The 25,878-nt window shown below is 45.1% G+C and overlaps 1 protein-coding gene across 1 annotated transcript in view; it reads left to right on the top strand.

The window, feature by feature from the left end:
- The window catches only part of LOC142766948 (putative chitinase 10), an 83,541-nt gene that overhangs the window by 15,276 nt on the left and 42,387 nt on the right, over positions 1–25,878 (top strand). The window contains exons 2-10 of the mRNA XM_075868150.1: positions 4,231–4,531; positions 9,072–9,353; positions 10,905–11,164; positions 13,529–13,629; positions 14,754–14,874; positions 16,548–16,742; positions 17,851–17,973; positions 20,295–20,452; positions 24,141–24,425. Of these exons, the coding sequence (XP_075724265.1) occupies positions 4,237–4,531; positions 9,072–9,353; positions 10,905–11,164; positions 13,529–13,629; positions 14,754–14,874; positions 16,548–16,742; positions 17,851–17,973; positions 20,295–20,452; positions 24,141–24,425 (1,820 nt within the window). The 5' untranslated portion in view covers positions 4,231–4,236. The remainder of the gene's footprint in view (positions 1–4,230; positions 4,532–9,071; positions 9,354–10,904; positions 11,165–13,528; positions 13,630–14,753; positions 14,875–16,547; positions 16,743–17,850; positions 17,974–20,294; positions 20,453–24,140; positions 24,426–25,878) is intronic.

Genomic DNA, 25,878 nt, shown 5'->3' with positions numbered 1-25,878 from the left:
CCGTGATCGCCGCACGCAATTTCGCATTTTCTGCGTGCGGTCCACGAACGCGAACGCCGGCTTGCGTTACGACGCTCGCGCAGTGGCAGCGACCACACCGCAAGGGCTCGCGGTGCGATATTCTAAAACTCCCTATTAAGGCGATTACATTAAACAGCTTGTCTCGCAGGAATTTCGGTGTCGTCCGCGTTAGCGTCAGCATCGACGACGTCGTCTTCGGTTGTGAAAGAAAAAAAGCAGCGTCAGCCGTGATAAAAAATTAGTGGTATATACGGATAAATGTAAGAGTCGGACCACCAGTGCACTTAAGCTTTACTTGCTGCTCAGTGTAGGTCTCCACCGAGAAACGAAAGAATGCTACAGAGATTGGCAAGGTGTGTGCGCGTGCGTGCGTGCGTGCGTGCGTGCGCCCGCGCGGATATTTCAATCAAGGTTTCCACGATTGCTTTTACGCTCAACTTAAACGTTTACCGGTCTCTCATTTTTTTTCACATATTAATCTTTGAAATCCACATAGAATATATCGACCTTGGTTTCGCGCGTCTGTGATATCCTTGAAGCAGAGCTCCATGTTTTCCGTGCATTTTTTCTTCAAATTTTGAGGGTGCTTTTCGGTGTTCATTTTTCGGAGGAAATTTGGTGTTTCCTTTTACATTATAAGTAGTCGTAATGTGTTCTTACGAACCTATTTTGAACGGAAATGCGTTGAACTACTGCTGATAACCCAGTTTAGACAGTGTTTCATCTTTTTTTTTTTCACACGACATTTATTCACCCTGCTGGTAAGGCCGTTGACATGCACTGCTGAAAATTCCCCAAATGGTATTTTGGGATGGCTGGAGAAACTCCCGTCGCTTGTCGGCTTTTTAACACAGCCTTCCTCATCTTCTTGATCAAAATGAAGCTTTTGTTTTATTACCATTCTCAATACTTCAAAAACTTAGGTTAAACCATATCTAAACAGAAAAGTATGCTAAAAATTGAGGCTATTTTTGAGTCTGGAAGGTTTGAAACTCCTGATTTATATAAACAAGAGCACGAACAGGTAAATACAAAACACCTACGTTTGTTTGTACTACAACCTTAAAGCTTCTTGTAATTTACGAGGTTGCTGCCACTAATCGACATGCGCTCCGTTCTATTGGTGATACTGAGCCTAAAATGTTAAAAATGCCCACTTAAAATCGGACTTTATCGGGATAATTCCGAATGGTCAAAAATTTTACTGGCGACTGTTTACAGGGCTTTTTTCAGTTCAGAAAACACGGATTACCTAACTATTCGCAAATTCAGAATACGCTCCGTCTGCCGGCAACACTGGTCAAAAAACAAAGATGACTAGCACAATGAGCCAAACGCAGCACTTTCGCTTGGCACTGTGCTGATGTTTCTCGATTGTGGCGTCGGGTCGCACTGCTTCGTCGAAGGCGAAAAGCTGTTCGGCGCGGACCGCGGTACTCTCATCAGAACAAGAGATTTCTCTAAACAACGGAAATAGTTGCGCTGTGAGCGCAAATAATGAGAATCTTCGGCGAACCACGTTAGATTCACTTCAAATTGAAGAACATGTCTTGCGAGTGCGAGGTTGAAGTAAGCAGCTGCTCATGCGTATAGTGAGCCTCTCCAAAAGGTGTTAGCACTTTTGCGCTGCGGTGCTACACTGCTTAACGCCTTAACAGTTTTCGAGGTAATTATGCCAGGCCCTGGTTGCCGGACATCCCAAGATCCGGTTGAACAGAGTGAGGTTGACGTGAATGTTCGCATTTATTGGCTCTCCCAAGTTTCCACAAAGAAAGTCGATACACTTGTGAAGAACTTCTCTCTTGTTTATAAGCCTCACCCCGCCGCGGTAGTGGCTAAGGTACTCGGCAACTGACCCGGAAGTCGCGGGATCGAATCCCGGCTGCAGTGGCTGCATTTCTGATGGAAGCGGAAATGTTGTAGGCCCGTGTGCTCAGATTTGGGTGCACGGTTAAGAACCCCAGGTGGTCGAAATTTCCGGAGCCCTCCACTACGGCGTCTCTCATAATCATGCGGTGGTTTTAGGACGCTAAACCCCACAAATCGATCAATCAGTTGTTTATAAGCATTTTCTTATTCTTTGTTTTGTGAAATGTAAATCAGGCGAAGCGCAAAAAAATGATTGACTGGAGTTCATAGCGTTTGCCTCCTATCCTTCTCGCCCCTCGCACAGCGATATTAGAATTTGAATGACGCCCAGTTTTCTCGCTCGGTTGGCCTCTAAACTACAGGAAAGATAAAAGACAGCAAGTTGTTTTGTGCAGAGAACGCAAGCCGCAGTGAGCATACGCCGAACAAGTCAACCACGCATTCGTCGAAGATGGCTTAATCAGGCAACACACGTTTTCCGTGTCTCTGCGGTGTACTAACCCGCGGATTACTTATTCCGCGAAGGTTCAATGATCGATACATGGGGTTGAACGTCCCAAAACTATCATATGATTATGAGAGACGCCGTAGTAAAGGACGGCTCCAGAAATTTAGACCACCTGGGGTAATTTAACTTGTACCCAAATCTGATCACCCGGGCCTACAACATTTCCTCCTTCATGTGTTCCGCGAAGGTTCTTCAGCATTTTCTTAAAGAAACGGGTGAGCCCAAGAGTTCGGACCCATTATTTGAGCAGGTATTGGTTTTGCATGAGTACATGACCCAGTTCTCTGCAAGGCTGGCTGGATTGAAAGAAACGCACTGTCGCTTCAATCATCGGTGAAGACGGCAGCCAAGCTCTCGACGGTAAAATGCGTTTGTTGAAAGGATCGAATTCGAGCTGGCTCGGCTACGTGGTGTTAGTTCCTTTCAGTTTTGGCGTCAAGTAAGTATAGTAACGCAATTATAGGCTACTTCCTGCTCATGAAATTCTCGTTGCCGTGGTTTGAAAATTTGTAAGCCTTTAGTACTAATAGTTTCACTCAAGTACACGTGATGGACAAAATGCTTCTAAAAATTATTACAGATAACGTAGATGAATCCAACGTTTTGACATGCGAACTTTTTATCGTTAGAGCAACGCTGTTGGCCTGACGAAGACAAGCCAACTTGCTGAAACACTATTTCCAGTGACTCTTTCTCCAAAAACTTCTGATCACTTCAAGCCTCTCCGTCTCTCTGAACTTCAGTCTCATTTGGTACTCAAGTTTTGTAAGAAAACCATGTGCGTAGTCATACCAAGCGTGATCGAGTCAAATGGGACGTGTCCTATTCCCGATTGTGGAGAAGTTTGGCATTGGTTAAAATATTCATGATTAAATGTTTGCTCATTAAGTCTATATGTCAGTTGTAAGTTAAGGCTGCTTTCACGCTACGTGTATGTGGTTTTTGTTTTGTACAAAACCTGAAGTAAAAGTTCATTTTACTTGTGCCGCTCGAGGGTCGTCTTACTGAGAAATCAGTCAGCGTAAGCTTTGCCTCTTCAGAAAACACAAACAAAATTATGAAGAAGAAGATTACGACAAAAGTTTACGAATGGCCGCATTGCCAAAGCGGCCAGTGGGCCTGAAAGAAGGCCCGAGTGCATTCCACTTGCATGCGAAGTTGGAAAGGAGGGCTTCCGTGGCAACCCTCCTACTCTCAATTTTTCGTCCAATCTCTATTTCGGGACATCACCAGTAGCGCCATGAAAAAAAAAAATTCTGTTCATGATTTATTTCTAATAAGATGCCCGGAAACCGATAGTGTTAAAAGCGGTGGTGCCCCTGCGAAGGGCGAAAACATGGGAGGTATATGAATTTTCCGCCCCCTGACTATGCTGCGAATCGTGCTCCCGATCGCATGTGTTCTAATTAGTTCCGTTTTCGCGGCAGAAGCTACATAAACAAGTCATTTAATTGACTACAGAATGGAGTTATGCCTGTGTCATTAGGAGTGCTCTTATCTCTTCGTACACCTATCCATGTTATTAAATTTCTAATAAATAAGGTCGTGCGCCTCCAAACACTTGCCTTTTAGTGTTGGCAGTAGTTGATATTTGAAGAAGGTATATGCACATGCTACGCATGCACGGACATAATACACGCACGTTACGCATGTGCGTTTTCGTGCGTGTATACACACACATGCGAAATAAAAAAAATGTTCGGGGGGAACGATCCGCGCAGTTTAATTTGAGAAAGGGGAACACTACGACTTGTGCAGAAAACAAGCATATTCGAAAAATACACTCACACACGTAACGTAACGTTTCTGTCTGTTTCTTGTCTTCCCTTCAGGGAGCCATGACATCGTATTCGGTGCTCGGCTTCTTGCTCGTTGTGGCTGCTGTCGTTCTCTTTTACGCTGGTGCAGCCGAAGCTGGCGGTGGAGTGAAAGGCGGCAGCAAGGATGGCGTCAAAGATGGCATCAAAGGTGGCCAGCACGACTACAGTGATGAGTGGGACCCACACAGTGGTGGCGTAAAGCGTCCCAACGATGGTGGAGACGGAAAGCGTCCCAACGATGGCGGCGTAAAGCATCCCGACGGTGGTGACGGAAAGAGACCAAAACACGTCAAAAACGAAGGGGGTGGAGGAGGTAAGTGTTCCACCTCAAGTAGGTAGATAATAGAAGCTGTAATATCTATTACCGGTGTTACACGGGCACATTTGATGGCCTGTAGAAGAAAGGTGTCTTCTCCTGTAGAGTAGGGCAAAACAAAAGATTAAATCACTCGGAAAAATAACAAACGCGTTCATGTCCGGCATGCGCTCGTTCGACACACACTAGGCACTCTCATGCCCGCACTTCTTTCTCTTCTTTCTTGTCTTAACTATTCAATATTATTCAACACACTCCACGGCTCGAGATGAAGAGTCCAATATGACCCGTTAAAACTTCACTGCAGCAGTTTTTGAAAACCACCCCCCAGAAAGCTCTTCGGCTGTGCATTTACGTAATCTTAATCATCATGCTATCGTTGATGGCCTTGTTGTTTCATAGTGATTGGTCGATATTCAATGCTTTTTAAGGTCTTTGTAGAAGCTATGGCGTTATTTGAACAAATAAAGTAAGTCACTACACTTTATCTCTTCACCCCACAATAGCCTTGTACAACCCTGCAAAATCCCCATCTGTCGTTACCAAACGTCAATAATTACGACATAATTATCCGGACAGGACTGATAGACTTGCCACCATTGTTCGAAACTGAGCCCACACCAGATAGTTTTTACTTACGTTTCACAGCTCGGCTGGCTCTCATCGCGCACAACCTAGCACGAATCTTGGCTAACGTTACACCAACACCACCAAGCAGTGTTCGGTGAGCTCGCATGAGCGAGAAATTAGTGACCAGACAATTGTTCGGAAGCAGCACCGAGGCCTTTTCGCAGCACGTGTGATCGGCGTTCTCGGTACGCATTCGTATTGTTGCAGTACGCTTGTCGTCGATGCATGTGCTTTCTTGCTCCAGAGAAAATTTTCCGGTATGTCCGTCAGCTTGGTACCCTCTTATCACGCTGTTGCTTCAGCACTGGCTCTACGAAAAAGTGTCACGCTGAACAGTGAGGCCATCGCATAGCAACAGCTCGCATATTTACTCGAGTGGAGCTCAGTGACTTCGATGGAAGTGTGACTTGAAATCATCGCTTCTTCTGCAGTATTTCCTCGCTGAATGACCGCACTGTCTCGTTCCTGTTCTTGATACCGACATACCAGAGTTGTTGCACAGAGAGAGGGATGCCTGTGTCAATGCAGCTCGCGTGAAGTACACAGATGGCAGCAGTAGCAGCACGCTTAAAGTGCTGGCCTTCACATTTGATAGGACATTAGAAGTTCTAACCAAGCTTTGTGTTGATGGCCACCACGCTTTGTCGTTGCTCGTCAAGGAAGACCTCGTTTAACAAAAACTTCCCCATTTGGTCCGCTCCAACGAGCAAGCATATGCCGTCCCCAGTTTTTAATCCAAGGATGTGTGCCGTATCCGCGATGTACCTTTCTTCTAACTTTTGGTGTAGGAACCCGTTTTTTGCTGGCATTTGAATCAGTTGCTCACAGATGCACTGAACCTCTGCTGCCATGTTTTGAATGCCCAAATAGAGTCATGACCGTCACTTTGACAACGTTCAGTCGTTCTTTCGGTTCTCTGCTCCAAATGCAAATGCCATTACATTCATTTCTATGATGCGCACTGTCGATAATCCTGGCTTCTTAGAGATGTCTTCTCTAATGAATGTCCGTTGGCTTTCATTGTGAAATACACCTCTGATAAAGCATGAGTTCTTTTCGGTTATCAATCGTGCATAAAATGTCTGTAGTAAAATTGCATTTTATTTACGTTGCGACGGTGCCTTAATTGTTTTCACATTCGAAATAGGGGCCCTTGCTTCGTTTGAGTGCTTTTTTAGCGTATCCAGGGTTGCAAACAACTGTTGCATGCTTTTTGTTGCACTTACAGCAAGTTACACGACCGTGGCTATCTTTAGGTCAATGTTCTCCGATGGTGCACTTGAAGCACTTGCCGGCTTTTGCTGGACGGTTCTTCTCATGCGAGCTGATGTCGGTTGTGCTTGACTCTGTAGTGTGTGCTGTAGAAAGGAAAAAGAAGCAGGTACGTTTTTCATTCTTTGCGTGGCTGATCAAAGTAGACGCCATAGGTTAAGCCTTGTAAAGCATGCCTTATCGGTGATCTTGGGCACCGTGCACAAAAATAATTCTCTCACGAGCCATTCACCGCTATGCGCACGTAATCGAGTAGCTCCTGAAGTTCCGCCTCCGTCGTTCAAAGCGCCTCGACGTCCGTCTGGCGGCTCTGTTGCTTCAAACACTGAACCAAGTTTCCTCCGGGGATGGATTTTGTTAAGATCTCGATAAGCATGACGGCATAGGAGAGTTTCAGGCATTCGATCGCCTTAAGTCCTCTGATGTTGATGTTGACGGTGTCCAACAGGTTGTGCTACGAAGTCAGATCGCTGGAGGACTTTACCGGCTGAAGCATTCGCAAGTTCGCCAAGCGTTGTTGCTCGATGATCTTGTTTCAGAGCGGTCTTTTAGAAGGGTGACGGCATCTTCGTACGACTCTTCCGTGGCTTGAATGCCATCGATGGCGTTCGATGCCTGCCCAATCATTAGGCTCTTCAAATAGTGGAACCGTTCGATAATCGATAGGCTGAAGTTTTCGTGAACCGCGTGCCTGATGATGTCCCAGGAAGGTTGCCACTGCGTTGGGCTTCCCTTGAAGCGAATGAGCTCAAGTTTAGGTTGACAAGTGCTCATGAGCCTGTGTCTCATCTGATCTCCAAGAACACGGCTTCTCGTTGTTGGTACCTTCGTTCTCGATGTTGGTTGCTGCGCTATCGGGAATCCTGGACGTGGACGCCTTGGGCTCCTCCATGTGGTGAGTCAGCAACGACATCGTAGCAGCACCGGTGTCCTCCTATTCTGCTACGGAGGCATAACGTTGTGCGACTTGGTCATCGGTTAGGTGCGGTTACAGCTCTAAGTTGAGCACCCACAGGCTTTCGTTGCATGTCTTTAGCCTGTCGTGCGCCCTACAAAGACTGAACGAGGGGAACTGGTTGGATTCGATCAGTTGCCGTGCTTCGTGTCGTAAACGCGTGTGCAGAGCTCGATGAGTCGTCAGTTTGCCTTTTATGCGCTCCATCTTTGTTGCGGCCAAAGTACCTTCGTCGGGTCGGTTGGATCGCAGAATCCCGGGATTATTGGCACCATAAAATGTAGACTAAAGGTGTCTTCGCCGGTACAATCTAAAAAGTTTTGTAGAGTATCTGCGCAGTTACCCCCGAAAAGGGCTCTTTGCTCCCCCTAAAGATAGATAGGTAGATAAATTCTTTTATTAGGAAAAGGGAGGACCTAAGGTCACTGAAGGGAGAGTGGAGGAGAGGGAAGGGTGATAGGCACGCACTAAATCACCCGCGCCAAGCCGCTGCTGATTGCGGAATGGGTAATGTGACAAGCTGATGAGGGTTCTCGAGAATGTCCTTTTGTACCACTTACAAATCGGGATGCGTGCGTCTCTGAGCTCGGTGGCCACCCTTACTCTAATTTGTCACCAAGCTCTCACTTGGAAATGGTACGCCTTCGGTGCTTCGTCAAGTACATTAACCGGAAGTGACTCAAAGATGTCACCCTCCTCATATCTTCCAGAACCTCACCCCCACCCGATCCCAGGAAATATTTATTAACGAGGGGTCTAGACACATCCATCCCCTGCATTTGTACCTTTTCCCCTAAAGACGGAATGCACGCAAAAAATTGCGCACGGAGCAGTAGGGGCACTTTCATTTTTGTGTAGTATATAATGCGCCCGTTTTTTATTTATTAACTGCAAGAATGTTCCCGCCGTGTGCAAACAACCCATCAGTGTCTACACAAGCCTGTTTCCTTTCACATGGCGCCGTAGCATGGTGTGGTGAAGTGGTTAGTGGTTAGTGTCCTGACTGAGTGGTCGCAAGTTTAAATCCCGTGTACTTGCTGCAAAATTCCCGAAATTTATTTCTGAATTGGATGCTTACACATCGATTGTGTATCTAATCAAATGCCAGCACACACCTCCAAAGGATGGGCAAGCCAACCAAAACCGGATTTTTCTTTTGCTAACTGTTGCTTCTTTGAGGAGTAACCGCGAGAGCGTGGTTAGTTTTTTGCAGTTACTCCCAAAATGATGCAATGGGTGTGGCAAGTTAGTTACTTCTCTAAAGGAGCAACCTTGACACCATTTTTCCTCCTTTACTTCTTAGAGTGTAGAGTGAAGCGAAAACAAAGGTTTAATTACTCAGGTACCAAACGCGTCCATGTGCGCGAAACATTTGTTCGGCACGCACCAGGCATGAGCTCTTCTCTCATACCCACACTTCTTTCTCTTCTTGTATTTAATATTCAGCAATATTTAACAGGGTCCTATTTGGCTGAAATATTTTGATCGCACTTGGCTCATTTGAGCAACCTGCTGAAGATGGCCAATCACTGCTTAGAAATCCAAATCCGATCGAGCTCAATCATGATCAGCAGTGCAGTGTTACAAATTAGCTCCCCGCCCTTCCCCTCTCTCCTACAAACACACCACGAGCGCGCATTGCGTAATTTTGATATAAAACTTTTTTGCACAATGTTTTAGTTGGTGGAGCCGGTGAGCCATGGTGGATGGGGGACGAAAAGAAAAACACCGAGCAGAAGGACATGGCCGACGACTGGGAACGCACCAAGAGACGGAGAAACCAGCAAGCTCCCGTGGTGTGCTTCATCAAGGGCGAAGGCTTCGAGAGGAAAGGCATTCGCAAGTACTCTTTCACGAACCTGCCGTTGAGCAAGTGCACGCACTTCATCTACTCCTACGTGGAAACGGACAACAAGAGCGGAGAGATACTCTACCGCAAGAGGGGCAACCTGGGAGAGAAAAGTGCGTTTGCCATCTAGCCGTTCGAGTCTTTTAGCAACTTGCGGAAGTACCTCCTTTCTCGCTCGTTATGCTTCAAGCACTGCCGGTTACATTCACAACCCGTCCCCCGAACGACAGGTAGGTTGAAGGACATCAATGAGACATGAAATCCCCATAGAGAGTTTCGAAAAATGCACTTGTGGTGTTGGGCTACTTTCAGTGGAATTAGGAGCGGCAAAGCGCAATGAACGAGAAAGAAGCAGTGGGGTGGTAAAAAGGTAACGTACTTCCTCAGCCTGCTAAATGACTCTGTTGTCTTGAACTTGTTGGGACATGTTTCGCAATTTATAGATATTCCGAAAGACGCCAGCAACAGCGTCTTTGGTGTCCAGCCTCGAGTGTATTATTTAACCGAATATTGTTTTAACCGGCCAGACAGATCTTTGCCAAGATGGGTACGTTTAATAGCTTGTTCACACCGGGGACTTGCACAGGCCATACGACCAAGTTAGATTCAACGTGACCGGTCACCAACTGTCGCAATTGACCTCTTTCACCGAGTCGCTTGCTGCTGGATCTAGAGGCGAAAGCTTTATATGGCTCAGCAAACGCGAAAAAAAAAGACCATCGGTGTCAGCATTTCGTGGTGTTGGGCACAGCACGAGAAACGCAAGAAATCGCCATCCCGTGATAACATTATTATATGACGTCAGCATGACGTCACAGACCCCAAAATTGGTGACGTCACAAGCTACTACTACTACTACAACCATACTGTAATAATAATAATAATAATAATAATAATAATAATAATAATAATAATAATAATAATAATAATAATAATAATAATAATAATAATAATAATAATAATAATAATAATAATAATAATAATAATAATAATAATTATAATAATAATATATGGTGTTACAAAACCATGACATGATTCTCAGGGACGCCGTAGTTGAGGGCTGCAGAAATTTTGAGCATTTGGTGTTCTTTAACGCGCACTGACATCACACGTCACATGATGCCGTCACCAGAAGACATCGTAGCTTGGACAAATGTTGGACGACCAGTGAGGCAATGTAAAAACAGTTGAGCTGCATCCGATTCCGGAGGCAATGCAGAACCTTGCTAGGGGCACCAACCTCCCGGTGGGTGGAGGAGTATACGATCAATGCATCGACTGAAAAGAGAAAGAGGATGCTCTCGCCTTCCAGTCGTCTTAGGCGAATTCACAACAGAACCAGTGAGCCCCCTCTTTTTTTAAAATCACAAACCACTGAACCAACCGACAAGGCAGGAACTGGATGACAGCTTATTTTTCGAGACAGTGACAATGAGTGCAAATGTAAGTTCCGTGTGAAGATGGGTACAGGTCGCACGCAAGTGCGAACATCAATCACACAGAGTCACTTTTTGGTCGTCATTCGTGACTGGTCGTGCGACCGGTGCTATAGTCGTAGGGTGGGAGTTAGCCCTAAATCTTGCTGCTGCGCTCGTCACCAGTGGGTAATGCTACGTCTCACTACTGATTATGCGACGACTCGTATTCCGTCTCGTACGTCGCAGCTATCTTGCGAGAACTGGGACGGCTAAGGCACGACACGAGCGCGAAGGAGATCAGGACCCTCGTCAGCTACGGCGCCGGTGCGCACGTGCAAAGCCTGTTGAACCGCGTCCGCGACGAAAAAAAGGCCCAGAAGCTGATTGACGACATCAAGTTTATGTTGGAGAAGTTTGGCCTGGACGGCATCAACTTTCACCTGGAGGGACCCGGTCCCATTACCTGTAAACAGGAGGACATCATGACCATTGCCAAATTCGTCAAGGTGAGTACCTGTCCATCACTACGTAGGTTTGCTTTACGCAGCGGTGTCAAGAAGCTTTTCGAATTTAACAAAAATAACTTTCAAGTGTTTCATTAACCAATTCAGTTCCCCTAACGTTGCGAGGGACCATTCCTCCTTTAGCAGCGGACATAGACGGATCGTCATTCTACGCCCAAACAAATTTCGGGCAGGTATCTTCAGAAATCATATACTGGAAGGAAACAGTATGATCACGAGAAACTAGTTTACTCAAATAGGCTGAATTTCAAAAAGAGACGGCTATTGAAAGACAGTTGTGTAAGTAGCATGCACGGAAATTCTGGAGCTTGAAAAGGTTATGTACAATATGTCCACAATAACTTTTTCTGTAATTCATAGTGATTGAACTGACCATGTCTACGAGTTTCTGCCGACTTTACATTGCATGCTATAATAGTGTATATAGAGTAAATTGCTCAGCACTCGACTGCGCACATCGAGACACAGTGGCAGTCATCAAGCTGAAAATGCGAGCTAAAGTGCAGTTTCATTACCTTAGATAGAACCCAAACACCGCATGGTAAACACGAAGTAGTTATGCCAAATACCTTTTTAAAGGTTCGCGAAATAGATTGCCACGTAACGGAAAGAGAAAAAGAAACATACTTACGTTGCCCGCTCGACCGTATACTTTTGGTAACGGATCCTTGTTTAAGTACAAAGTACAAAGTCTGTCTTCAAATAATTATTTGCATACTAGGTGGACCGAGAGCATGTTTCAGTGATATACTTGCGATTATCAGCAAGGACACATCGCTCGCCGTAACGCAGGCAATACCATATAAAGCATAGTAATCTGAACGCGCTCCTGCGCCAAACATAAGTTAAGTTTTCTTTCTATTGTTCTGCGAGAGCTTCGATTATGATATTAATTAGCATCTTCAACTGTCGCATTACCTTGAAAAGCTTTTAAACGAGCTCTCAAATTAAAAAAAAAAAACAATCACGTCATGCCCTCTTGGCATTTCTCGACTTTTCGGCATAATTCGTTACGCCATAGGTCAATTCACGTGACGTCACGAGATCACAAGTTAACGAGTGGGCCATGTACGAGAAGTAGAAGTTGTGAATTGTCTATCACACCTGCCATGCAGTAGCACGGTCGTTCTGGCACATCTCGCTTGACTATGATGTGCGCGATTGAGTGATTTCACTTCGTTTGGTGCGTTTTAAGTTGCGCGAGTGGAAATAATAGACGAAAAGCTTGAAGTCTGTCCTGCTAGGCTCAATGATTAGAGCTGGCGTCGTTCTGGTGCTGCACGCGAACATGCTTAGAGCTCACGTTTGTAGACGTGTCACATAAGTGTCCAAAAAGAGAAAGTGCATCTAAGCAAATTAGTGAAGGCAAGAACAAAAAAAAAAAAAACTACCCTCTCATTTTTGGACTCGGAGTGGTTTAAGGGCCCTTTAAAGGAACCCTGAAACGGTTTTGGTGATTTTGTACAAACACATTGGGCTAATATAGTCCAAGTTCTAAGGGTAATTTAGATACAACTTTGAGCTTTGCGTAAACTGTGTAATTTATTACAACGTTTTACGCTGCGAATAGCTGCAGATTGGTGCAGATCACTGCGACTCGGCCAAACGCATCTCCTACAGCCTATTTACAGAGCAACATGCTCTGGCTACTTGACGTCATCGTGACTGCTGATCTGATTGGCTGTCATGGGCTGTAGAATGTGAGGCCCTGCAACATTTGTTGAGCATGGTCAGAAAACGCTGCCGATTGGTTGTAGAGGATCCCGAGAATACGCGAGCCAAATGTTAGAGCGCAGCACGCAACCCGGAATTCACACAGCCTGGACAAATGACGAACTGTGATCGAAAATCACACGTAGAATGCCCATCTATCAGCCATTGGCTGATTTGAACATGGCGCGCTCTTAACGCAGACAAAATCACATATGAGCGGAGCCAATTGTAGCATATTGACTGTGCGCTCGCGCGTAACAGAAGTCTTCTTCCTGTTGCTCTTCGAGTGAAGGCAAAACCACGCATGAAAATTAAAAAAAAGGAGAAAACAAGCGAGAAAAAAAAGAGAGAGCAGGAAATGAAAAAAAAAAAACAAGCAGAGACGAAATAAATATATATAGAAAACCAAAACAACTGAAAAAAAGAGAACAAGATAGAAAGAGAGCAGAAAAGAAGCGCTGTCTTGCCCAGCACTTCCCTTATAGCGCGAAGCTGTCTTACTTTTTGGAAGTTCAGCGCTCATCCTACTCTTTTTGTATCGTCCTTGTGTCTTTTGTTATTGTGTGGATGCTTTTAGGGCCGTTGCCCATCAGAGATCAAATGGCGTCCACGTTTTTTTTCTTTTGCGCGCAGAAACTTCGGCATTCGGTCAACAATATGGTCATCATCACGGCTCAGCTTCCCGCGTGCCGCGACTCCAAGTGCAACTTATTTATGAGTGACAAGATGTCTAGGTAAGCCTTCATTTTACTTTATTTTCACCAAAACGACCCCTAATGAACGGGAACCTTCGGAAGCATTCTAAAGGGCAAGAGACCCAGCGGCTAAGTAGCTCTTTCTAGCATACAAAAACAGTGACCGTCAGAAACAACAACATGCCGGGCAAGAAGAGGAAAGTGAACACACGAAAAATTGGTTTCAACGACAGAATTGTGTCTTGAGTCAGTCGGTACGTAATTACTAATAACTTAGAGGGTTTAACTTCCCCAAATCACGTTATGGTTATCAGAGACGCCGTACATCAAAAATTTCGACCACCTGGGGCTCTTTGACGTGCACCTAAATTTAAACACAAGGGCCTCGAGGGTTTTTGCCTCCAACTAAGATGCAGCAGCCGCGGCCGGGAGTCAATCCCACGACCTGGGAGTCAGCAGTTCAACAATATAGCCATTAGACAACCATGGCGCGTACACGCAGTACGTTGCTGAAATATGAAACACAGAACAGTCTGGTGCTCTGGTCTAGCCCAGGTGCTTGCTTGCCAGCTCCACGGCAGCAACGGCAGGGATTCGATCCTACGACCTGTGAGTCGGCAGTTCAACGATATAACCATTAGACGATCGGGGCACGCACAGGAGGCACATTGCTGAAAGATGAAACACATAGCAGACTCTAGTGCTCTGTTTCAGACTATAGGCGCTTGCTTGCCATCTCCGCTGTCAACTCCAATTTCACAGGCATGGAACTGGCTGCAATGTTTTTGGAGAACGTGCTTCATTTTGACGGGCACTTACTCTTAGGACATGATACTTTTTTTGGATGTGTATGCGCGTTTTGCAAGACCTGTGTTGTGCTGCTTCCTTTTATAGGAAACTATGTAACCGAACGTCGTGGTTTCCTGCGTAAGTGCGAGGAATCACGATGCTCCATGGTGTGCGATAGTAAAACTACTTCACCGTAAAAAGTATACTTATGTTAACTGCCAGTGTAAATTTAGGAAAAAATTGAAATGAAGGAGTTACACGTGTGTGCAAATAAGTGTTTCTGCAATCGCATCAAAAGATAGGCAGGGCAAGCTGTTCTGTGTGGTATGTTTTCGCATTGTTTGTACATCGCAGAAAACCATCGCTTCACGCAGGTATCTGGACTACCTGTTTCTCATCACCTTCGACTACAGGCTGGACGACCTTACGAGGACTAAGCTAACCAGTGGGCTCTACAGATACAAGGATAGTGACGGTTACACGAAATTTGAAACGGTAAATACTGGCGCAAAGTATGATGCCTGGTTGTTGCTTACTACATGGAAAGCCTTTCTAGTGCGTCAAAGAGCTCATTTCAAAAATACTGGTGAAAAGTATGACATCTTGTTATTGCTTACTACGCGAAAAGCATTTCTAGTGAGTTAAAGATCTCATTTCGCAGAAATTCTGGTGTCGTCATGGGCGTGGTTGGTTGCGAACGAAAAACCATCTTGTCCGTGACCGAAAAATTGAGAAAGATGCAAATAATATTAATATTAAACATTTTCCGGCAATACTTTGTGTAAAAAAGCGAAAAAAAACACACACGCACACATGGTACAAAATAAGGTTAAACATGGGTTCTTCCGTGCAATTTATTAGGCTTTTCTTTTCACTCAGACATGTCCTCATTCCTGCATCCACCATGCCCTCGAAATGTATTTTTAAAATATATTTCAATTGTGTCTTATGTTTCAAGTATGTCTGTTGCTTATGTTTGGGTAACTGCCATAAATATGGGTACCTTAACGCAAGCTGTTGTAAAATCTTGTCTCTAGAAGGTAACAAAAGGAGAACAACATAGAAACAAGGACGTACTGCAGGAACGACAGCAAATAACTGCTCGATAATAGTTAGTACGGGAACATCTGCTTTGTGCGATCTGTTTGTCGCGATATGTTAAAAGCTTCCCGCGCTTATATCTCTGTGCCTATATAAGTCGTGATGGCTATATATTAACGTTACCTATTCTTGCGATTCCCCGGTCTTCCGAATAGTCACTGTAGTCTTGGGTTCTATTAAAGGCCGAGTTTCCAGCATTTCTGCCCTTCATGAGCTTAGATTTACGAACAGAGTAAGATAAAAGTCACCGACTCGAATGATGGAAGCTGCTAATGTTCGCCACTTTCAAGACTTATATCTCAGTGTAACATATACTCGCTTAAGGTTACTCGACACGATCGTTTTTATCGTTGGTTTTTTTTTTTCGAAAAGGACTTTTTCTTTTCACTGAAGGCATCCTCACTAAATTCGGGCCGGTCAAAAAAGAGTGGCACGCATATCTGTTGGCAGCAATTGTGTCAACAAATTACGAATAGGCAGAATAGCTCGTCTCTTGAAGGACTCTTGAAGGAGTTGATTTGAAGCATTAACCTACAACACGATCCGGACAGAAAGTCTAGAGTGAGAAATAAAGAAAAGGGAAAAGCAGGGTGATCAACGAAAATTAGAACATCCCGTTAACTACCCCACACTGAAGAAAGGAGACAAGGCAACAAAAGATGGAAATAAATAGCGGAGAGAAGAGCATGTGCGAAAACAAACAAATAAACTATCAAGTTGCGACGTACGAGTGCCATGGTCAATCCAGCAGGGCACTACCACTCAAAACTTTCAATAAGGCGCCGACAAAGTTCCGGTTCGACGAGAGTTTGATTCGATATTTTAGAGCTTTGACTCTTCCGATAGAGGCGTGTCGTGAAGGTGGGCCAACGCAACCGCCAGTGGCGGTATGTACATGCTGTAGCGAGGACAGGGCCAAAAGTAACCAAACTTTCCAAAGTGTTAGACGATGGGTGTTCCTTGACTTCTACAGCACAACGTAGACCTTAACTGCAAGGCGTCTGGAATTCTTGTAGAATGGCATTACACGCCACTAAATCAAAGTCCTCGGTCTCGCTCGAACGCAGGAGACGTGCGTTGGTCATTGGATCGACGCCGGGGTTCCCAAGTACAAGATTATACCGGGTATCGCCACGTACGGCCGCAGCTACACGCTCAACAACCCTGGTTGGAACGGCGACAATGCGAAGCTAAAGAAAGACCACCCACTTGGCTACCCTGCGGAATTCACAAAGACTCAAGGCTACATGAACTATCTGGAGGTGAGGGCACTTTCTGGGTTTGCTTCGTAAAGAAAACTCTGTTTTAGGGGCGAAGAATGTTGTCCCTCCGTCCATGAACCGCCACCCGGCGTCTACAGCAGATGTAGAAACGGAAATACCTGTGAACAATAACAGGGTTATCACAAGGTTGTTAACCAGAACAAACAAAATTTCAACTCCATGAAAACAACAATATTTAACCACCCGTCAATGAAGGTATACGACAGAACAAAAGGTTAACCAGAAATATATGGCGGCCTAAGCCACGATTTACGATCCGATGCGCACTCCTTCGCCCCATAGTCAGCATTCACTTCATAGATATGCGTGGATTTTCTTAATTCCTCGCCGGCATCCTATGTAGGCTAGGGCTTTTCGAGCGAACTTTTATATGATCGACGGGTTTTGTTGGCGGCATCGTACGTGGCAACTTCAGCGTTGGCGAAGCTAAGAGAGGCGGCTCTCCAAGATGTGCCTGTTGTATGCGTGATTGTATGCATTTTTTTTCAACAACTGATATTTTCTCGGTTGTGGGCTTGTGGTGATGAACCGTGTTTGACGTGGCAATGTGATCTGTTATTGAGGTGACTTGTCACTTCATGTTCAGACGTTTCAGTGTTGATCGTGGGCATGTTTGGGGCATGTGTGGTCGCACCAGTGTATACGTGCGGTTAGCCGAAGAAGGCGAGTGTAAGGAGACGTAACCATGCGCACGTGTACGTGTGGGAGAAAAGGGGGGGTGTGCTGAAATCATCCTGGGGGTGGGGAGGAGTCAAAAGTTTTCCGAGTCCTGATTTTCCGTTTATTCGACGTCTAAACCTTCTTTGGAAATCATAATACTGTCGTTGGAGAGTCTTGGAACGCAGGAAGAAAGTTAACGTGCCTCTTTAGAGTCAAATTGTTGCCAAGTCAGGACTCGCCAAACATAGTAACACAATACTTTTTTTATGTCCTTACCAGAAATGCGCAATGACCGTCACTTTCAAAAACTCTGCGTAAAAAGTGGAAATAACAGAGTTTTGATACTGCCAGCTGCTCATTCGGAATCACATTTAACTTACATGCCGGAAAAGACGGTCACAAAATGTTTTATTCCGCATTTATACAGACCTGCAACCGTGCTGGCTACATGAAATGGACTCGAAAGTGGGCGCCATACGCAGCGACGCCCTACATCTACAAAGGGGACCAGTGGGTCAGCTATGACGATACAGACAGCGTGGACGTAAAGGTAAGCCTGGCCCTGTTATCGTTAGAAAAAGAGTTAATATCGTGGCAACTTTCCCGGCTAATGTAGAGAAATTGCTCGCTCGGAGAACACTTGCAGCTGTCACAAACGGGCAGTTGCAGCGTGACTTGTGGCACAACACTAGTAGCTGGTGTGCCAAACTGCAAGTTGCGTATTTAAGCAGTCACCACAACCACATGAATAAAGATTTGGGGGGGTTTAAAGTTCCAAAACCGCCATATGATCATGAGAAATGCCGTGGTGAAGGCTCCGAAAATTTCGAGCACTTGGGTTTTTTTAACGTGCACCCATATATAAGCACATGGGCCCACAGCATTTTGGCCTCCATCGAAAATGCAGCCGCCGCCGCCAGGATTGTATCCCGCGACCTGCGGGTCGGCAGCCGAATACCTTAGCCACTAGACCACCGCGGTGCCCCCCCTCCCCTCCATGAATAAGTGATACAATTCAGCAGTATTTACTTGGAGACTCAAGATAATACAGTTTTTAATTTTTGTCTAAATATGCACTAAATGTATGACTGACCGATAGATAACCCGCGCATCCCCGCATCAACGTGGTATTTGTTTGGGTTGTGTCACCGACATCTTTTATTTCATCAAACAATTTAATGACGCCCCGAAGCAACACGGATTACGGGAGAAGTGAGTGTAGTTTTGTGACGAACACTTTTTTTTCCCTCCCTATAAGAATGTGTCTGTCAGTGGGAATCAAAACCTCCACCTTGCATTCAGAGGTAGTATATGCCGCAAGACTCAAGCCACGGCGACATGATGTTGTAGATGCATACACACTAGGAAAGAACAAAACGAAACAGGTATGTTGTTCTTTTAGGTTAATTTTGCTACGCATATCAAAGAGACACGCTAACTCTCTTGTGGGTCTCACTACTCCTTCATGAAAATGTAATGATATCTGAAGAGTGTCCACGTGTCTCTATAGAGTTATCACAGTCCCATACATTACAGGTCATGACCCACAAAAAAAATCAGGGCTGTCTTTTCTCTTTTTGTAGGGTGTAATATCGGCGCATCATGTGACGTCCATCTCTTCCATTTTCACCTGTTTCAATTATATGGTTTTACCTGCAAGTAATAACGTATTGTTATGAGGCATGCCATAGTGGGCTAGGCATCCCTGTTAATTTCGACCAACCGAATGTGTTCAACACGCTCCTAAATCTAAGTACAAGGACGCTTTCACAGGTCGCCTCGATCAAAACGGGGGCCGCAGTGGCCAATAGCACAAGCTGCGCCCTCGTGATTTTGCAGTGTGACAACGTAGGCACTTGCCTACAATGAAGGTTTCTCGTACACACTCGCACACTAACACGGCACGCAAACTATCTGTGTTCGTCACGTTTCTTTGTCTTTCTTTTGATCCTCGTAGCCATATCGCAAAACAGAAAACATAATTTTCACATACCAAACGTGAGTTTAATATTATCTCTTCTCGGTGCTTAAATTGATGCGCAATAAGCCTGTCAAAGGGTCATGAATCACTTTTTAAAAATAAGTGTCTAATGACCTCAGTATCATAGATTATTGTGTCAGAAGTCTTATTAACGTGAAAATTGCCCGAATCGGTCTAGAACAAGCAGAGTTACAGGGATTTGTACAGCATATGTGAAGCGCTTTCTCCCTTTCATCGTCCTGACGAGCGTGCAGGAAGCTAAGCAGGTAGGAATGACATAGGGAAAAAAGTTACGTCAGCATTCGTCATGACCTTGAGCGTGCGTAATGGAACGCGATCACTCGCTCTCGTTGTGATTCCCTTTAGTGTAAGTATGGCTACTGAGTAATGTTAGCAGACTTTGCAGCAAGGCACCGGCACGTGGCGGCACATCGTGGCAAGTAGCGGCTGTGGTAGAAGCGCCGCTCTTTCGTTACGTCATCTATGAGTCAATAGGAGCTATCTGCTGCACTGAAGACATACAGCTGGCGCCCAACCCACTGTAAATGGTGTGGACAGAGCTTGTATGATGAGAGTGCACTTGAAAACGTGGCAACTATGGCAGCTTTGCGCTCCGCTTGCAAACACGCCTCGCCACGCACGACTGCTAAATTTGGCTGAACTGTTAGCAGTAGCGTTTGCTTTGTGCTGTCCGGGATGTTTTACAAGGCCGGAAAGGTGACTCATGATACCTTCAAGCTATGTAAGCGCACAACACTTACCAACATTTGTCTTTAGTCGTGTCTGAACATGCTAGCAAAGCCCTGTTTACGGAGGCATCGGGCCTCGTTCAGTGTCCAGCATTGTGTCCTGTGAGCCTTCTGAAACCTCTATTTTCCGGCTAACCACAGGCCAAATGGTTTCGGGACCACTCGCTGGGCGGCGTCTTTATCTGGTCTTTGGGAGAGGACGACTACGCCGGAAGCTGCAAGCAGGACGCTGTCTTTCCGATGGTTGATGCCGCTTGGAAAGTCATGAAGGACTACAAGCCCATACAGTCCAAACCATAGCTTTACGATAACTGGTCTCTTCAATAAGGGCGAAAATCACTCCGTGACCAGGTAAGTCGGCACTCAGCTCAACGTCGCTGGCAAATACTAGAGGACGGGAAAAGCGGATGAGGAAATCATGAAATGCCGGCGGCACTTGAAGATATAGCCACGTTTAATAGAGATGCATTGTTTCTCTTCTGACAATAGCAGTTGTACAAGCAGTATTTTTACATTGTACGAGGAGTGTTTTTAGCATCACTGTGATGTTCCGTAGGGAGGGCAAGTCGATAAAATCGCCTTGTACATCGTGTGTTCCACGTGTGAGCAAAAGCTACAGATTGGCGCGGCTCAAAAGAACTGGGCCGTCGGTGGCTCAAGTGACCGAACGACAGCTTAAAGCTTCACAAAAGTATCTAAACTCATGAACTAGGCGCAACGTCGAATGTTCCAGCTAAAACTGAAAATGAATGCAGGTATGACATGCTATTTTGTATTAAAGGTCCCGGATGCAGAAACATCCCCCCCCCCCCCCCCAAAAAAAAAGCACTGGAACTCGGCTAGAACTCAGGTGTGTGAAGAATTCAGAAAATTACTCTGAAAGTCTTAATGTTCAAACGGACTTAACTAAGCGTAGGCAAGGACGTGTTTGTTTGCAGATATGCTGTACAGGGTATTGAGGAAGCCACACAACCACGAGAATATGCTGCACAAGGAAAAAAAAAACTGAAAAAGAAAACCTCACAAACATACAAACATTACTGAATTCAATCATGCATGTTAGGCAAATGTGCTTCTTTTAACTCAAGAACATAGCATCGAACAAGGACGCACTTGTTTGCTGTGCCACAGATTCCACAAGTTTTCCTACTCATCTTCGTTAGTTTCATAAAAAAAAAATGTGTCGAAACAGTACAGAGAAATATTTTCTCACAACTTTTATTAATTTGTTTATTCCAGTGAGAAAAGGGCAAGATTGAGGAGACGAAACTTTAAAGAAAAAAAGAAGTCCGATGGGGACACACCTGACAACGCCTATTGGGACCGTGACTCTGTTGACTGCTTTTTTTTTAAACTATGGATATTGGAATCATGCCCCTGTTGAGTGTTTTGACTATGTGTTAATAAATTATGCATTCAGTTCTTTTATTTCATCGCTCTCATTAATGTGGATGTCGGACGTATAGTGTGATTTGTTGATACATTTAAGGTATCTTTTCTTTTTAGGGGCGAAGTTCCTTAGGCTCTGGGTCGTTCAATCCTCTGTAGTAGTAGTAGTAGTAGTAGTAGTAGTAGTAGTAGTAGTAGTAGCAGTAGTAGCAGTAGTAGTAGTAGTAGTAGTAGTAGCATGTACCCACCTATTGTTTATGAGTTGCTCAATAAATAGTGTTATGTCCTTGGGAGTAATATTATTAGATGGCATTAGTGATTTTCACACCATATAAACGAAGTTAATAGTGATGAGTGGCGCGAAGCGTCCATCCGCCCGTCCTTGTGCCCGTCCTTTCGTGCGTCCATCCATCTGTCCATGCGTCCGTCCGTGCTTCCATCCATCCGTCCATCTGCCCGTGCTTCTGTTCGTCTGTGTATGGTTCCGTACGTCCATGCCTCTGTCCATCCATCCATCCATCCATCCATCCATCCATCCATCCATCCATCCGTCCGTCCGTCCGTTCGTCCGTCCGCCTCACGGGTGGATGGACACACGGACAGACGGGCGGACGCTTTTCCCCAATCGTCATCATTTACTCTGTGGATATGCTTTGACTTTTTTTTTCTAGTCGCAGGGATATTTGATCACAGAGAATAGTTGTTGCTTAGAGCGCAGCGGTAAAACAGCGCGAAAATAATGAAAAATAGAAGTATCCTTTCGGCTAACTTATTTTCAACCTAATGATACAAACAAGCTAAGAAGAAAAAAGTGTGTTATTGAAAACACTGTTTTGAACAAACGCACGCCGAAATACGGCAATTACTTGAACGTGATGAGCTAGTCATAGCGATGTGCTAATTCTCAAATTGGTTTTTGAAAAAGTGTTAAATGGACAGATTGAGAAGCGTTTATAATAGGTAATCCTGCGTGGCATCATATGGTTGAATGGGCACGCGTGGAATTAATGCCGGGGATGAAAACAGAACCATATTAAGTATGTGTTTGTGAACGCTCTAGTGAACGGCGCGCTCTGCTGAGTAAATATTCAGTTTTATTGTTATGTTTATTTCCTTTATTTAACTTTAACAGTTAATTTTTCTTAGACAAGAATTTGTTTATTATTTATTGGTTCATTACGTGGTGAAACGGCGGAGACAGTGATACTGTAACCGTGGAAGACGTTGCTTCTTTTTGCCTTATGTTTACAGTTCTGCATGGTTGCAGTGTCGTCACTTTAAGAAATCCTCTCAGCATGCCGACAAACTCGCAGCCTTTACAGCCAGGTGTCATAAGTCTATTGAAATAGTATCTTAAACATTCTTCAGGATTGCTCCTGACCTACTTGTCCATTATCAGTGGAAACAACGTGATATAATTTGCTACGAACAACACCTCCCAGAATGCAATGGCACTGGCCCTTTTCAGCAGTCGTGCACCTGATGCCGCCAACTACCTCCTCAAAGATATCACACGCCACCATGGCGCTTCAACGGCAACATTTACCAACACGGGGTAACCATTTTTTAAAAAAAAAGAGTTGTGCAGGGTAATTTCTAGCATATTTTTTTGCGCAATCACTGATGCATGACACAACATAACTGCATTCTATCGTAACATCTTCAAACGATTACCGCAAGAATGTGACTTTCCTATAGGCACAGCGATTTATGCTGATGACATCGCACTCTTGGTCAGTAGTCCATCACACCATGGTCCACGTCTTCGTGGTATATTGCAGCGAGCTCTGAATGCAACTTCAGAATACTTGGTGGAAGTTGGCCTGCAGGTTTCACCTGCGAAGTCAGCTGCCATCGCGTATCATCTAAGGCAACGCGCTCGTCGAAGCCTTAGCAGGCTTTACCTCGGAGACACACCGATACAGAGGGTACACCAACATCGCTACTTGGGTGTAATCATCGATGATCGCCTTTCTTGGCGCCCTGCTGTTAAAAATGTGAGGCAAAAAGCGCCGTCCCTGTTCAATCATGTAGCCGCCTTGACTGCTAGGGGTGAGGACATCGATCAGAAGACGGCACTTCAGGTTTACCAATCAGCTGTACTCTCTTGCGTGATGTATGCTTTGCCAGTCTTGAATGTGCCGCCTGCTTTAATGTCTCAGCTGGAACGGGATCATCGTGTTGCCCTCCAAGTACTGTTTGGCTTACCTCATGAATCACAATCCATTCCACTACTGACTGAAGCACACCAGTTGCCGCTAAGGCTGCAAGCTGACCAGAGAGTGCTACATCATATTGAGCGTCTTAACCCAGCTCCACATGGCAAGACACTCTTTAACAGGCTGTTACAGCGCCCACTTTCTCAGATGGGTAAAATGGCGGCTTTGTTGAATGACATTACTGGCAATTCTGGCGAAACTATTCAGTTGCCAACATTTCCAGAGCACAGCCATGCGCCTTCCCTATCCATCTGTCAATTCCAGGAATGCGCAAAAAGTGTAACCAACCTGTTTCGGAACTATACCAATTAGCCCCTTCACACTTATTTGAAAACTTCGAAGACTATGCAAAAGTATTTACGAACGCTTCTGTACGCAGCGATAGCCTGAGTGCATCTGTAGCTTCCTTCTGCCCTTCAACCAATATCAGGTGGCTGTTTAACATACCGCACCCCTCATCATCGGTGACGGCCGAGCTAGCAGCGATTGATGTTGCCCTTAAGTACGTACAAGAAGAGTTACCAGCATTGAAGGTTGTCATCCTCACCGACTCTCATGGTGTGCTTAGCAGACTCACCAGCAAGGAGACCAACAGCCCTATTTTGAGAAGCATCATGGAATCCATTAGCAATATTCTGTCCCTTGGGATATGCCTAGCTGCACAGTGGGTACCTTCGCACGTGGGTATTGCGGGCAATGAAGAGGCGGATTGCCTTGTTTCGTCATGCAACCATGATGCTCACATCGAAGCGATGAAAGAACAGGGGGTGAGTGTGTACGCGCAAACAGATGGCGCACACAGCACGCCTAAACAAAAAGAAGGGGGCCGTGATTGTGGCTCAGCGTGGTATCAGCAGTTGATGAGTGATGACACGTGATGAAGTCGTGATGTGAGGTTTCTTTCAGTTGCTTCCGCATACGCAATGGACCAGTCACTGGCACGCCTCTTTGGTTTATAATGCTCGAAGAGAGCATTAGAAGACAACATTCTTTTAACATCGTTACAGTGTTGCTTCAATCTCCCTTGAACATGGCCTGTCTCGCCGATGTACGCATAATAAGTCTGCGCAGAAAAAAATAAAAATAAAAGGCAGATCGCACGTACACTGGGAATCGATGGTATGCGAAGCACAAATGAAGGCGGTTAATATGTCACCTAAATATCTGCACAACATTACGAGGCCGACGTAAATAATGCCGTACATGACTTCCTTCACATGATTATCATGTTTGGACGTGGCATTTACCTTCGTCGTCTGTTCACGTCACGTGATATCAAATTTGGTATATGTGAAGCTAGCGAAACGGCCGCAAGTTTGCTATGAGCACAGCAAGTAGTCATGTTTTACATGACATGCATGCCCTAATTATCATGTTTGGACGTGTCATTTACATTTGTCATACGTTCGCTACACGTGATACTTCTAAATTAGTAAATGTGAAGCTAGCGAAACAACCACGAGCGCATCATGAGTTTGGCATGTAGTCATGTTGTTACATGATGCGCATGTCATGGTTACCATGTTTCGACGTGTCATTTACATTCGACATTGATACACGTCCAGTAACACCAAATTAGGTATATGTGAAGCTAGCGAAACGACTGCGAGCGCATCATGAGCGTGGTATGTTGTCATGATCTTATATCCCACGCATGTCATCATTATTATGTCTGCACCAGTTCTATACCTTCGCCATCCATTGACGTCATGTACCATGAAACTTGGAATATGTGAAGCTAGCGAAACGGTCGCAAGTGCATAATTAGCGTGGCATATATTATGCATGCTGTTATGCCACACGCATCTCATGATTATCATGTTTGCACCCGTCAAATACCTTCGTCATCCATTCACGTACAGTAATACCAAATTTGGAGTACGTGGAGCTAGCGAAACGGCCGCGAGCGCATCATGAGCGTGGCCTGTAGTCATGACTCCTGACTTACATGGCACGCATGCCATGATTTACACGTTAGGGTCTGTCACTTGTGTTCGCCATACAGTCATGTCATACCATATCAGTTTTGCAAATGTCATGTTAAAGAAACCACCGCAAGAACAGCAAGACCATGAAATGTAAATCAGTACTTTGTTTTGCAAAACAAAAAAAAAACA

Source organism: Rhipicephalus microplus, chromosome 1 (assembly GCF_043290135.1).
Source record: "Rhipicephalus microplus isolate Deutch F79 chromosome 1, USDA_Rmic, whole genome shotgun sequence".
NCBI classification, from domain to species: Eukaryota; Metazoa; Arthropoda; class Arachnida; order Ixodida; family Ixodidae; genus Rhipicephalus; species Rhipicephalus microplus.
Note: the sequence above shows the minus strand (reverse complement) of the source record. Positions and strands in the feature narration are given on the sequence as shown.